Here is a 14,609-nt window from a genome sequence, read left to right as displayed (position 1 = left end):
AATAAGTTTGAGGCTTGATAGATTATGTTAATGCACGACCATAACAGATTGCTCATAACAGATAGAATATTTATCTTTTCATGAACAACTTGGAGTTCAATTATTTAAGAAAACAACAACATACCCAATATAGTCCTACAAGTGGGGTCTGACGAGGTAATATGTACGCAGACCTTATTAACCCTACCCTGTGAAGGTAGAGAGGGTGTTTCCGGAGAGCCTCGGCTCAAGGACAAAATGAAAATGAGCAGTATCAACAATATTTAAGACATTCAAAGTAAATAGTATATGTTACTCTTCTTCTAAATCTTGCTTTTATCCACGTAAAATCTTGCCAAGAGCACGAAAATATCTTCTTAATTCTTGTTTAGCCATCTAAAATCTTGATACAAATATTATAGCCAAGAGTGCCAAAATGATAGTGTAATTTGGTTGAGTTTTTCTCAAGCTAGTTCATCACTATATGATCTCTCTTAGGCTGTTACATAATTTTAGTAGCAGATATATGTATCATCTCTCTTCATTTGCCTCTGTAATGGTTTCTTCAAGTGGAGTTCCAGGTTCTGTTGTAGAGAAGCCTTCATCTGGAGGCGACGCAGTTCTGGTTTCTGGGCTTTGTGAGGGAAGGTTGGGAAATATTTCTGGGGAAGCTGCACTTGCTGCGAACGGTGTAGTCGTTTGGCTTTCATTGCCTTCGCCCGGATTTTCTGACTTAGAATTAGGTTTGTCTTTCTCATCATCAAAGGCTTTTGCTATAGCAGAAAGCTTTTGCCATATAGAATCATCAGTGGCTAAGATTTCCCTGTTCTGGTAAAGAAAGATGAGGAAGAATATGAGAAGAGCGGAACTTGCTGATACACCAGCTATGAGGAAAAGGCCCTTAAAACTATCTAGCGTGAGGCTAGATGTTGTAGCCATTCCATCTTTCTCTGGACAGTCTGTTTCATTCCCAAACCATTTCTGTATTATGTTATTCATAAACTCTCCCTCCATCACCTTTAGGACTGCTCTCGAGACGTCAGGTACCAATGGAGATCCTTTTGGAAATGCCTGCAAGAAGTTATGGAGAAAAAAATATGGATTAGATTGAGTAAACTACAAACCATTCTAAACACGTTCCAAAACATCACTGGAGCACGAGAATCTTACGAATCCAAAGCCAGCGGTCTTGTATGTTGGGCCGATCATAATATACTTCCCGCAGTACTTGTTGAGGAAGAGTCTGAGATAAGGTAGTTCATCAACAATTGCACCAACACCTTCATTTTTACTTCCTCTCGATAAGGCAGCATTATACTCTTCCAATGTGCTATAATTTCTAAGCTTGGTGCTGTCAAATCTCATGCGCTTCAAGATGTCTTTGACAAAGGAACCTTCTTGGTACCCAACATATTCTCCATTCTTGATGAGATCATTGAGGTCTGTTATAGTAGGTTGTAGCTGTTGCACCGTTAACATAGATGTTAAGCTGGCTGTGTAACTTGATGTCAGTACTAGCACCACGAAAGCCCACACAATCACCACAAATCTTGTTAAGTTGCTTGTTACCCTCTCTTCTGCAACCAGCCATATATATGATTTGTTGAGAAACAAGGAGAATCAATGTAAAGCTTTCATTTATACTTTGCTTTGAGTTAGAGACTTACTGTGAGCAAAAACGAGAGTTGAAAAGGAAAACCAGAATATCATCCCAACTTGCTTGCGTTTGGGTCCTCGAAATTCTTCGTTTACACGGTGTTCGAGTACCCAAACCACAAAACCAATGAAGACGAAGAATGCTCCAGTTGTTATCCAAAGTTCTTTCTGTAGAGGTTTCAAGAAAATCCAAGCATTCTTTCTCTCATCATCCTTTACTGGCACAACTGCAGAAATGCCCGACTCTGTAAAAGGTAGTGCGAAATCCACATTCTTGGATCGGCTCTCTGAAATGGTCACATCACCTACAACTGCATCATATTCCTGGTTCAAGAAGACGATGATTATTATGGTTGATCTTTCTCAGCCAAAGAAAAAGTAGAAAGTCGATAAGAAAACCCCCAAAACGAGCATGTAAGGTTTTCAGCCAAAGAGGTTAATTTAAACAAGGACTAGGTATTACCTTAGAAGAGATCTTGTAAACAAGATGATCATAGTTTGGATTAGTGTGACTATCCGGCATTCGAAATGGAATAAATTCATAAGGGACAGCATATGGCAAAGATTGGATAACTTCTATGAAGACATCTGCACAGAAACCAGTTGCAGTTACTGCTTTTGTTTTTGGATCTGTTTCCACTTTAATGAATTGCTCCAGCCCTCCTTTGACAGGAACGCCAATCCTTAACTTCTTCCCGGTTGTGGGTATTTCCCAGCCTCTCGGAACAATATTAGATTCACCGGGCCAAAAGATGGTCCCTAGTTTCTTATTATTACTCTTAGCTGTTTTCCCATTCATCTTCAGTTTATAGGAAATTCCATCCGTCTCTGTCCAGAATCCAATACTTCTCTCTCCTTTCCCAATTATATTCACAATCTGATATGGGGATGGCTGCAATTCTCCATTAATGATACGGAAATCACCACTTAGTCCAGTTTTTAGCGTTATGTTTTGCATAGAGTCAATGAGCAAAGATCCCAACTCTGAGGTTCCAAGTGCATCTAAGTCCGTTGAGTTGTCTCTAGTGTCTACTTTGTTGGATTTTGGGGTAGCAGTGCCAGCCACCTTCTCTACTGCTTTTGCTAATGCTGTGACGCCATCATACGCCCATAGCCCGTAAACATTGAGTTCTACTGTGTCCATGTCTGGATACTCTTGGCGAAATCTCCTTCTCCATCTCTTGTTGAAATTGGTAAGCTCATTTGATCTTGGAACATAAGGCTTTATACCAAGAACACCTTGCATTGATGACTCAATCACTGAACGATTTACCGAATCCAGAAGACTCGTTAGAACATCTGTGATGATCCATGCATATCCATCGCTCATCATTCCAGCCTCTTCTGCCTTGAGAAAAAGGCGTGAGGCAAGAGATGGTTGCAAGTGCACGATGAAAATCCTAGTCTGCATTGTATTCAGCTTGTAAAGCTCTCTGAGGATTTGATCATCATTGGCTGAAGGTGAGATAACACTTCTATATGAGACTAAAGTGCTGTTTTCTAGTAAGGCATCACTCAAATGTGGAACTATTCCAGTTCCATAGGGGCTATCCTCGTATATGACTACAACCTCCCTCCAATCAAATCTACTAACAATTGCTGCAATGGCCTTGGTCTGGCTGGAAGAAGGAAGTGCTGCTCTGATGAAGTAGGGGTGTTCCTTGACTGTAAGTAAAGGACTTGTTGCTGGAGAAATGATTGGGACTTCTGCTCTTTTCGCTATGTCAATCACAAAATCAGTTTGTGTAGACATTTGTGGCCCAAAGATAGCTTGCACTTTGACATCCTTTAGCAAGGATATAGCTGCACATACATATCAGACTAAGAAATTGTTTGAAACATCCCTTCTGAAATAGGAAAATCGAAGGGAAAGAAAATTTTACAAAAAGAGTATCTCATGCAAATAGGGCATGAATAACTACTAGATGAAGCACCCAGGGGTATGGCCTAGTTATAAATGAAGTGAGTTGAGAACCATGAGGTCTCAGGTTCAAATATCAACATAGACAAAAACACTATGTGATTTCTTCTCATCTGTCCAAACTTTGGTGGTCAGAGTTGCTTGATAGTTGTGCTAATAGGAGGTAGCAGGTATCTCGTGAGATTAGTGAGGTACGTGCAAGCTAGTCAGAACACTACGTTTAAAAAAAGAACTAATAGATGAAGTTGAATCTATTATAGACTATATTGGGCGGACTCTCCAAAATGTTGTCGCACCCGTGTCGGATCCTTCGAAAATACACTACTTTTGGAGGACCCGACACGCACCCGATGATATTTTCAGAGAGTCCGAGCAACATAGATTCTAGATCTAATAGAACCAGCACAAGTCTATAAGGGCTAGAAATTTGCCAAGTTACTTTGCTGCTCAGTATAGATCTTGACTATACTGAGTAGTGTGTATACACATACACACACACACACACATATATATATATATATATATATATATATATATATATATATATATACCAGCGTATGTCCGACGCGTGAAGCAAAAAGAATAAGATATGCTAGTTTAAGAGAAGTAAATCAAAAAGCTATATATATGCAGCTGAATTTACCAGCAGATGCTGCTTCAACATCATCTTTCTTGGAATCCCTGAAGTGAGGGACTATCCTAATGGCACTGCGACTAGCGGCATGGTAATCTTCAAGAGCTAGCAATATACATGTGTGCATTACTTTTGCCACATTTGTTTCCAGATCAAGAATTATACCCACATCCACCTTCTTAACGGCGTTAGTTTCATCTTCACCACTTATTGGCATTATGTAATGGCAAAAGCAAATAATGGAGACAAATTTCATCAAAAGAATCAGGAAATGGCATCTTGGATTTGGCATTTGGAGAACTCTGATAAGTTGGACAAGCAGTTTGTGCCTATGCAACTAACCACACCTTTCAAAGATATCTGTACAGTTCTCTCAAATGGGTGGCTGTGGATATAAGGCTTCAGAATCAGGGAACTTCACATACACTTGTTTCTGTAAACACCTTAGTACCTATAATAAGGCCAAACCCCATAAATGGTGCAAGAAAAGTCAAATAAATTTTTCAAAGAAGACAAGATTTTGGTTGAACTTTAGTTCTGGACTAGCTCAGTTACAAATCCTATGAATTACCCATTGGAGCTACTACTGCTATATATGATCCTGTCTTATTTTACGCGTTTTCAGTTTAGAGTCTTTAGTCTTGGTCAGTAACATGCTTGCACATCAAACAGCAAAACACAGCCACCTCCCGTCTTCTAGTTATGCATGGAATGATAATGCAAGAGGGAGATGCTTGGGAAGTTACCTATCATGTTGAAAGGGACATATTACTGCTCCGAAGAGTCTTGGAACAACGGTAAAATTGTCTCTGTGTGACCTATAGATTACAGGTAATAGCCGTGGAAGCTGCCACTAATCTTGCATTTCTAGATCACACCCCTTGGAGTGCGACCCTTTCCTAGACCCTACATGAACGCGGGATGCCTTGTGCATCAGGCTGCCGTGAAAGCAACTACTAATGCTTGCATTAGGATAGACTGTCTACTATTATACCTCTAAGGGTACAGCCTTTCCCCTAACCCCGCGCGAATACGGAATGCTTTGTGCACCGCCGGACATATTACTGCTCTCCTTCCATCCAATTGTGGTCCTAAAACCTTTCATTGTTTAATTATGATCCATAACTATGGTGGTTGTCTGCTCTATGTGTTACTGAATATTCAACTTTTTGAACTTGTGGGTCAAATATTCTAGTCTTCTTCCCATTCATTTCGTCAACTTTCGTCAATTCAACAGTCATCTGTTGTTCGAGAGCAAGAATCCAGCCCATATTAATAAACTATTAAGTCAAGCTGGGATAGTAATATTGCTACTAACTTGGTTTTTCTCTAAACCTCCTCTGACCTTTATATGAGTCCAATAATTGAAGCCAAAGAAAGGGGAAAAAAAAAAGAAAAAAAGAAAGAGAGAAAGTAATAATTATACTTCAAACTTGGTCTATTCCTCTCTTGGATTGCTTCAAACTCGCATTTTATACTTATACTAATTTTTCATGATTAAGTAATAATTAAGTGATAAAGTGTATTACTCCCTCCGTTCCAATTTATGTGTAACCTGTTTGATTGGACACGAAGTTTAATAAAAAATAAAGACTTTTGGAATTTGCGGTCCTAAACAAGTCAAAAGGGGGCCTAGAGTGTTTGTGTGGTTATAAAAGTTATCATTAAGGATAAAATTGTAAGTTTAAACTAAATTGTTTTCAAATTTAGAAAGGGTCATTCTTTTTGGAACGGACCAAAAGGAAATAGGTTCACATGAACGGGAATAGAATGAGTAATAATTAACTATGTGTAAGCACGTGATTTTTGCTTCACGGACAATCGCTCCAAAAGAAAATAAAAATAATGACAAATAACTTCCCTGTACAATTTTTCGATTTTTCCGTGACATGTGTTATTAGTCGTTTGTAGGTCTGTCCATTTCGCATTTAGTCATTATCAAACAAAATACAAAAATATGTGTCGTTAAAAGAAAATTCAAAAAATATAAATATATGTGCGTCGTTCGTTCTAGGTTGTGATTTAACTTACTTAAATATTTTTTGTGATAATTGTGTGGAAATGTTACATTGTTGTTGATTTTAATTTCACTATTTTATTATTATCTCATTTTTGTTTAAAAGAAAAAAAAAGCAAAAGAGTGAAGGAAAATCGGTTTGGGCCCAAAAGAAATGAAACAAAAACAGGCCCAAACCAGCACTCAGACCCAGTCCAAATCCGGCTGCCCAAGCACCAGTTCAAACGACGCCGTATAAAGGCGTTCGATCTGAGCCATCCGTCCAGGCCAATCCAACGGCTCAGGACCCATTTCAGCAACCCGTTTTCAAACCCGACCCAATAACCGGTCTGACCCAACCCCTCACTTAAACCAAACGACCCCGTTTAACTACCAAACGACCCCGTCTCATTTCTCACCATCAGATCCAAGCCGTTGAGATCATCTGATCTAACGGCTCAGATCCAATCAGTCTCCCCGTATATAAGCCTCCTATCATACCCCACGCCCCCTATCCGAACCCCCCATTCATCGTCCCCAAGCTCAAACACTGAAACCCCAAACCCTAGCAAGCCGCCCTAGTCTCTCTCGCCATTAAAGCCGGCGGCACGAACGCCGGTGACCACCTCCTGAACACCTTAAGACCCCCTCACTCTCCTGAACATGGATCTGTTACCCTCTTGCCTCGAATCACCTTCCTTCGTCTCGAATCTTCATTTGAAGATTTGAGTCGAACCCGGACCTATGCCAAACCACCCCATCTTCATACCAGACACTCCCCTGACCTTCCTCGTGACCAAACCAAGCTTGGTTTGGTCCGAATCTACCCACAACTCCTAAAAATCCAGATCTGAAAATCCAGACCTTAGAACACATGCACCTGGGGATTCCGGCCGGTCTTGAGAGGGGTTTGAGGTTCAATGGATCTTAACCAAGGTGTTCTCATGTGAGAACACCCTGGTTAAAAGTTTGTTCGGCCTCAAGAGTTCGAAGTTGAGTCTGATTTGGGTCCATTTTGATTTCAAACTTTGTCGGTAAGTTTTTCTTTCCCTTTTCGTTTATATTAACTGCTGATTAAGTCATTAGCATGCTTTGTGGTAATTGTTTGTTATTTTCTGATAGTTTCTTAATTTCTTTCATCTCTGTAAAGACCTTTTATTTGGTCGATTGTTTTCTGTGTATGATTTAAATGTATCCTATGGTAAGCATGTCCGATTAGTATAGTCGTCGCATGAATAACTTATATAGGTTCCTAGTGACTGACCAAGTTGTCCGAAGCCCTTTAGGTCCCTGTATGTGTTGTTTATTTGAACGACTGATTATTACCTGTTATAATTAGTATAGTCGACTCGATAAATGTCGTCGATTAGTTTTCTATAACTAATGAATCGAATGAGCTAATAATGTCGCATGACTAATTGAACCTTGCCACTGACTGAATGCCCCAGCATTGTTTGAAATGAGTTTGTCTGCATTGTAAAAATGACTGAAAAGGTTCAGTCCAGGGCAGTCCTGAATTTGAACTTTCATCAGTTCAAAATACCCTGATGATGCAATGGGCAGGGCAGTAATAATCAAGGTTAAGCAGGGGTATTCTGGGGCGTTAAAAAGGACAGAAAGATTAGTTTAAATGAGCTGACAAGTAGGGTACTAATTAAGATTAAACTAATGCCAATGGGGAACAAGACATAAGAGCATGGGAGCTTAAAATGAATAATAAAATGATGCCCATAACTCTTGATTAAACAAAAACCAGGCGTGGGGAGCAAATGGCTGGCACTAAAAGATGTTTAAGCATGGGCTTAAAGGGGATGGGCATTCTGCCAATTGGCAGGGCAGGCAGCTTAGCTGCACTAGGTCGATTAGCTTATAAATAGGCCATTTGAGAACTTAAAGGGGGCTGGACTTTTAGTCTTCAGAAAAGGAGAAAACAAAAAGCTGGAAAACTTTTAGTCTGAAGAGAGGTCTAGTGAGTTCAAAGAAAACTGAAAAACATAAGGTAGTTTCCAATAAACATTGTAACCAAACACTACCTGAAAGTTGTATAAGAGTGCATATTGGTCAAGCTGTTTTGGCCAAGTTCTGTTGCTTGCATTGATTGAGTTGTTTGTGGTTGTTGAACTGGTGGTTTTACTGCATTGAACCCTCAGTTATTGCTGCTATTTCCTTACTCTTTCCTGGGATTGCTGGTTTGGCACTCGACTATTTGCTGGTTCTCTTTGTTCTGGGAAATATTGTTGTTTGTCTGTGGACTGTGGACAACACTGGGATTGTTCACTTGTTGTTCGACTCTTTGCTGAGCTTCATCATTATTGGTTGGTTGTTTGTTGCTGTGTTGTTGCTGTGAATCTGCTGTTGCTGTTGTTTGCTGTGTGCTACTCAGCTGATCCTTTTCCTTCTTCTTCTGTTCCTCTACATCAGGTACACAACCAAGACACTATCAAATGTAATTGGAACATTGAGCATGAATGCAAAAAAGAAAAAGACTTGAAGTTGATTTTCATACATATATTGTTATATTAGATATCATGTACTGTATGATAATTTTCATTCTTGTGTTGACAATCGAAGCAGCCTGTATGCCTAGTGTATATCAATATAAGTTAGCTAAATGGTAGCTTACATATGTATGCTGATAGGTGATAATATGCTCAATGAGATAGGTTGTATCTCAGATTTTAGTTTACTTTGCAGTATATGTTGTAATGTATGCCAAGTATGAAAACAGTACATCATGGATTAAGTTTTTCCTTTTCGGATTGATGGTCTCATATAACTAGGAAACCACCTGTTAAGATAAAGAACACCAAACTTGCAATCTCAACCTCATAAAGGTCGAGTTCAGGCCAAAACAGGCCAAGCCGGCCTGCTTCGAGCAAGCAGTGGCCCAGATTTGGCCCATCACGCATGGATTGGATTTGGGCTCGTGATTATTTATTCAACTGACTGTGCACGCAGCCTCGTTCCTGATTTTTAAGCATTTCCGAATTCCGCTATAAATAACTTGCAAACATGTAACTAAGTAAGATCATTGCTTTCATTAGTGGAGACAAACGTAATAGAAAAAATGTAGTCACTATAGGTCTATCCTTTAAAAATAAAAATGAGACGAGCCTCGCCAAATAAATCACACATCGTCGGGGCCCTCAATAAAATACATAATCATTGCCTAGACTTTGGATTTGGCCGTTTAATGAACCTTCACGGCCTCTTCCTAAAATAACAATGCGTTAGTCTCTTTAGGATACGTATTTAATAAACCTTACCTTCTTAAAATCGGGTGCACATTTATGTGACCCGAATCCAAATCTCGACGAATTCGAAATGTATTTCTAATCACGGGTACATTGATTGTGACGTGGTTCGAGAGGCATATCCATGACGTCGCAAATTCCTTTTAAAAGTAGAACGAGACGAGCCTCGTCAAACAGGAATGTACACAGCTGCGGGGCCCTCAGTAAATATTTGCTTTAAATATTGTTTAGACTTCGGGATGGACCGTTTAGTAAAATTCCACGGTCCTACCCAAAATAAATACGCTAGTCGCTTTAGGCGCGCCTTTAATAATTTAATTTCCTTAAACTCGGGTGCACATTGATGTGACCCAAATCCAAATCTCAACGGAGTCAAAGTGTGTCGACGACCACGGGTACATTGATTGTAACGCGGTTCGAGATACATTTTCACAACGTTGCAATTCTTGATAAAAACAGTAAATGATAAAAGCGGTTAAAAGTTAAATTTTGCACATAAGTTCACACTTGTATAAAATCAGATAATCAAGCCGAATATAACAGTTGAGCGACCGTGCTAGAACCACGGAACTCGGGAATGCCTAACACCTTCTCCCGGGTTAACAGAATTCCTTATCCGGATTTCTGGTACGCAGACTGTAATATGGAGTCATTCTTTTCCTCGATTCGGGATTAAAATTGGTGACTTGGGACACCCTAAATCTCCCAAGTGGCGACTCTGAAATAAATAAACAAATCCCGTTTTGATTGTCCTTTAATTGGAAAAAACTCCCTTGCCCCCCGCGGGTGCGTAAAAAGGAGGTGTGTCAGCTCTGGCGACTCTGCTGGGGATCCTTGTAACCCAGAACCACTGGTTCAGGGTTAGAAATTCGAGCTTAGATAAATTGTTATATTTGGTTATATCTGATTTTCACATGTTTGAGCCTAATGTGCTAAATGCTGGTTTTACCGCTTTGATATTATCTAAACTGTATATAAACTGTGCCGAAACCCATCTCTTCTTACCTCCGGGGAGAAGCTCGCTGGTCGAGACTCCCTATTCTGTTAGTGTCAATACCCGAAATAAGAAAGAGGACGGATAAGTTACGAAGCCGGACGGCCTTTTGGTTCCCGGTAAGTTGCCCCTCCTCGACTCGAGTTGTCCGCTCGGGTACACTGTCTAGAACACTGACCCAGGTTTTTTTGAACATAGAATAACGTGACTTCATGTCGGATCCCTAGTAGGAACGCTTATTTGCATCACGTTGCATTTGACTTAGGGGACTCAACACAGGGGTTGGGTCCGTCTAGGACTAGCAACCTGATATGAAAGGACCATCCTAATGCATCCTATTTGTTTTTCGTTGCATTTATTTGTCTCGAGCCCGCATGCTGACCGGTGTTTGAATAATGAAAAGAAAATTGTTTATTTTTGAAAAAAAAGCCAATGCCAAAATACCGTCAAAACTCTGCCGAAATTTTGAGAAAATGAAAAGAACATGTCTTATTAGTTTTGTTTTATTAAAAGCAAAGGGAAAATAATAATAAAAAAAGAAAGAAAAAAAGAGGGGTCGTTGTTCTGTTTTGTTTTTTTAAATATATAGTTTGTCCTGTCACAAAAAATGAAGATGAAAAAGAGTCTTATTTTATATATATATATATATATATATATATATATTTATACATATATGTAAATAAATATATGTCTTTATTTGTGGCAAAAATATTTGTCTTGCCAAAAGTCTTGAAAGTTTTTAGACCCTTAATTTTCAAAATAAAGTTTTATTTTTTATTCATTTGGCATAATCACCCCAATAAATGTGCAGGATGAGCACGGTACAAAACGAACCTTTTTCAGTAATGACCAGGATCCCGTTTGAGTTGCGGTTATGGTGGAACGACTTAGGCAAAGAAGGGCAAGACAAAGTAAGGAAATATCTGAAAGGTCTCCCAGACCTACTAAACGTTCAGCCTCGGGGTGATATCATCAGATCATTGGTCACTTGTTGGGATTCCGCACATAACGTATTCCATTTTTCGGACTTCAAGCTCACCCCGACGTTGGAAGAAATAGCAGGATACATCGGGAGTGATGAAGCCCCTTTTAGGTTCAAATACTTGATTGCACCTAGAGCTGTCACGGTACACAGGTTTCTGGATTTCCTAAAAATACCTCGAACGTTCCACCATCCAGATCTTGCCAAAGGATTCTGCAGTCTCCACCTCATATATGCTAGATACGGCCACGTGGGCGGGTTCAATAAGCCGGATTTCAAACTATGCAGTAGAGGCAACCGACAAAAGTGGGACGAACACAGGCTAGTGGCTTTTATGACAGCCTTTCTGGGTCTTATAGTGTTCCCTAGGAAAGATGGAAACATTGATCTAAAGATAACCGGGGTCGTCAATACTTTGCTTACCCAAGATAAAAGTACTCTGGCGCCTATGATTATGGCTGACATTTTCCGGGCTCTCACTGCTTGTCGAGCCAGGGGCGACTTTTTCGAAGGATGTAACCTACTGTTGCAAATGTGGATGACCGATCATTTATGCCATCGCTCCTCACTTTTGGGTTATGGTTCGCCAGAGAAAACTTGTATTGGAGAATTCTACACGAGAATCAAAGGGCTCAATTTACCTGAGGGAGTCACATCATGGACCTCATTTCTCCGAACTCTCACTGCCAGCCAAATCCAATGGACGCTCGGATGGTCACCTATCGAGGAAATCATATACATGCCGGCAACCCGGCCTCACTTTCTGTTGATGGGACTGAAAAGTATCCAACCCTATGCACCATATCGGGTTTTGAGGCAACTTGGGAGGTACCAAGTGGTACCGAAAGATGAAGATTTGAGTACCCAAGTGATTGAAATCAGTCCGAACGGTCATTTCCCTGAAGAAGAAGTTCGCCAAATCTGGAGTGAATGCCAACATCTGACAGCAAACACTTGTGTGATTGATACGGCAAAAGGGGAAGTCGCCCCAGGATATCACGCTTGGTTTAGAGGTAGCCTGTCTTACGAAAGACCAGCTAAGAGGCCGCATCTCAAAGATTTCGTAGAATCATCCCAAGGGCAATGGAACTGGTTAGCAAAAGAGAAGGGTTATCGGGCAGAGATTGGCGATTTGAAGCTACAAATAGATAGTCTGAAATTCGATAACAGCGTACAAATCGCGGCGAATCGAAGCGAAAAGAATAGGTTGATCCAAGAGAATGAAGAACTTAAGGCCCAAGTCCAAAAATTGAGATTGTCTCTTGATGAGCAACCCAGAAGTCGATCAGACCAGCGGTTGATAAAGGGTTTGAAAAGAGAGATCACGGAATGGCGAGACAGGTTAGAAGAATCCGAAAAGGTCATGACAGAGTTCAAGGCACGGTGGGGAACAAGAGTAGATAAGCATCGCCGATGTTTGAACCAATTGAAACGTGACCACGAGAAGACTGTGGCCAAAATAAAGAGGGAGATGGCTACACTTGAGTTTAAAGCAGTTAAGCAGGCCGGGGATTTCCAATCGGAGAGTAGATACTGTTACGACTTGTTGGCCCAAATGAAGGAAGAAGTGCGGCAGCTGAGGGATCAGCATATACAGGACTCACAGGTATTCAAGACGTGCAGTGATCAGATAAGACACCTACTCATAGAGAAGAAAAAAACCAGAGACAAGATCAGGGCCATTGCCCATGCCATCGTCAGAAGGTGTCGGCGGTGTGAAAGCATGACCTGCGTTACCGTTCTCCCAGCAGTGATGGGTTATGTCAAACAGACCATGCACGAGTTGGAGCAGCTCGAAAGGGATCTCGCACCTAGAACCGCGAAAAGGCCGAATGATGCCTCGCGGGTCCCTAAGTTGGAAAATTAACCTCTGGTCGAGTCTTGTTTTAGTTGAGCTTTGATGTTTTCCCATATGTTGTTTTCTATTTTTCCTTCAATCAAATAGGGTCAAAGAACCGTGGAGTCTGTGCTGTTGCTGTTTTGTTTGAAGCAATGTGTAATAGCAAATTTTGATAATGAAATTAAGTGACTCCGGAAGAATTTCTACGTGTCTTTACTTTGAGGCAGAACTACGCCTGGTCTGATTCACGCGGGGACGTGATACGTAGGCAATCCCCATAAGATTCGACCGCTTTTAATAAATAAAAATAAAAATACAAAATAAAACACAGGGTTTCCCAAAGTACTTTAAAAAGGGATGAATGAGCAAACCGGGATGACGTATGTTGTTTGAGGCAAAGCATGTAGAAACGATTAACTGCCTAGGTGCATTGCATCCTCTATGTGTTATGATCAAATCTGTTAAGCTCTAACACTAACAAAGTTTGTTGTTGTCTGATATCAGACAGTTAGTTGTTAAAGAATTCTGGCAACACATTCATACCAAACCAGATCCAAAGGACCGGTAGCAACAAGCATGACTACTTCGGAGAATAGCAATGAGGAAGAAAGGCCGATGAGCCAGTTGTTAAAAGAAGCGATGGAAAAGATTGAAAGGATGGGACTAGAGATGAATGCAATGCAACTAGCCCTAGCCAAAACACAAAAGAGCCCTGAAACACTGGGACACATGCCGGAATACCCTCACTCTGGCCCTTCCACAAGCCGCCCAAATCCCCTTTATCATCAAGAAAGAAGCCCTCATGACTCCCAAGCTCCACCACCCCACCAACCTCTCCCAACACCCAATATTCCCATTTTTGTGGGACCTGCGTCAGCCCCTTTGCAGAGAACGACCAGTGAGCCATTGTTTCAGGCTCACGATACACAATACTATCCCCTGAGCCTACATTCCATGCACCTGAGCCTCAAGCTTACAATCCACATTTGGAAGTTCCGGCAGAGGTTGAGAAGCCAGTTAAGGCTCCTGAACAGGATGAGGTGTTGAGAAAGTTCAAAAGCCTGGAGCAGTCCTTCAGGAACTTGCACGGATTGGGCAATCAAATCAGTGTAGCATACAAAGATCTGTGTCCTTTCCCAGACGTCCAACTCCCGGCTGGTTTTAAGATGCCTAAGTTTGATTTATATGAAGGGCACGGTGATCCCATGGCACATTTGCGGGGATTCTGTAGCAAAATGAGAGGGGCAGGCGGCAAGGATGAGCTGTTGATAGCTTATTTCGGCCAAAGTCTGAGCGGATCTGCACTAGAATGGTATACCAGGCAGGATTCCAGCAGGTGGTACACGTGGGATG

The 14,609-nt window shown here is 40.9% G+C and overlaps 1 protein-coding gene across 1 annotated transcript; it reads right to left on the bottom strand.

Moving 5' to 3' along the window:
* Positions 1 to 351: 351 nt before the first annotated feature.
* LOC104222348 (glutamate receptor 2.8-like) lies at positions 352 to 4,764 on the bottom strand. The gene is made up of 5 exons (XM_009773576.2): positions 4,200 to 4,764; positions 2,099 to 3,438; positions 1,647 to 1,959; positions 1,150 to 1,556; positions 352 to 1,050 (listed from the first exon to the last, which is right to left on the bottom strand). The coding sequence occupies exons 1-5, from the start codon at positions 4,480 to 4,482 to the stop codon at positions 511 to 513; spliced, it is 2,883 nt and encodes a 960-aa protein (XP_009771878.1). The 5' UTR covers positions 4,483 to 4,764; the 3' UTR covers positions 352 to 510.
* Positions 4,765 to 14,609: the final 9,845 nt, after the last annotated feature.

This window comes from Nicotiana sylvestris, chromosome 6, assembly GCF_000393655.2.
Source record: "Nicotiana sylvestris chromosome 6, ASM39365v2, whole genome shotgun sequence".
Lineage (NCBI taxonomy): Eukaryota > Viridiplantae > Streptophyta > Magnoliopsida > Solanales > Solanaceae > Nicotiana > Nicotiana sylvestris.
This window is presented reverse-complemented; position numbering and strand designations above follow the sequence as displayed.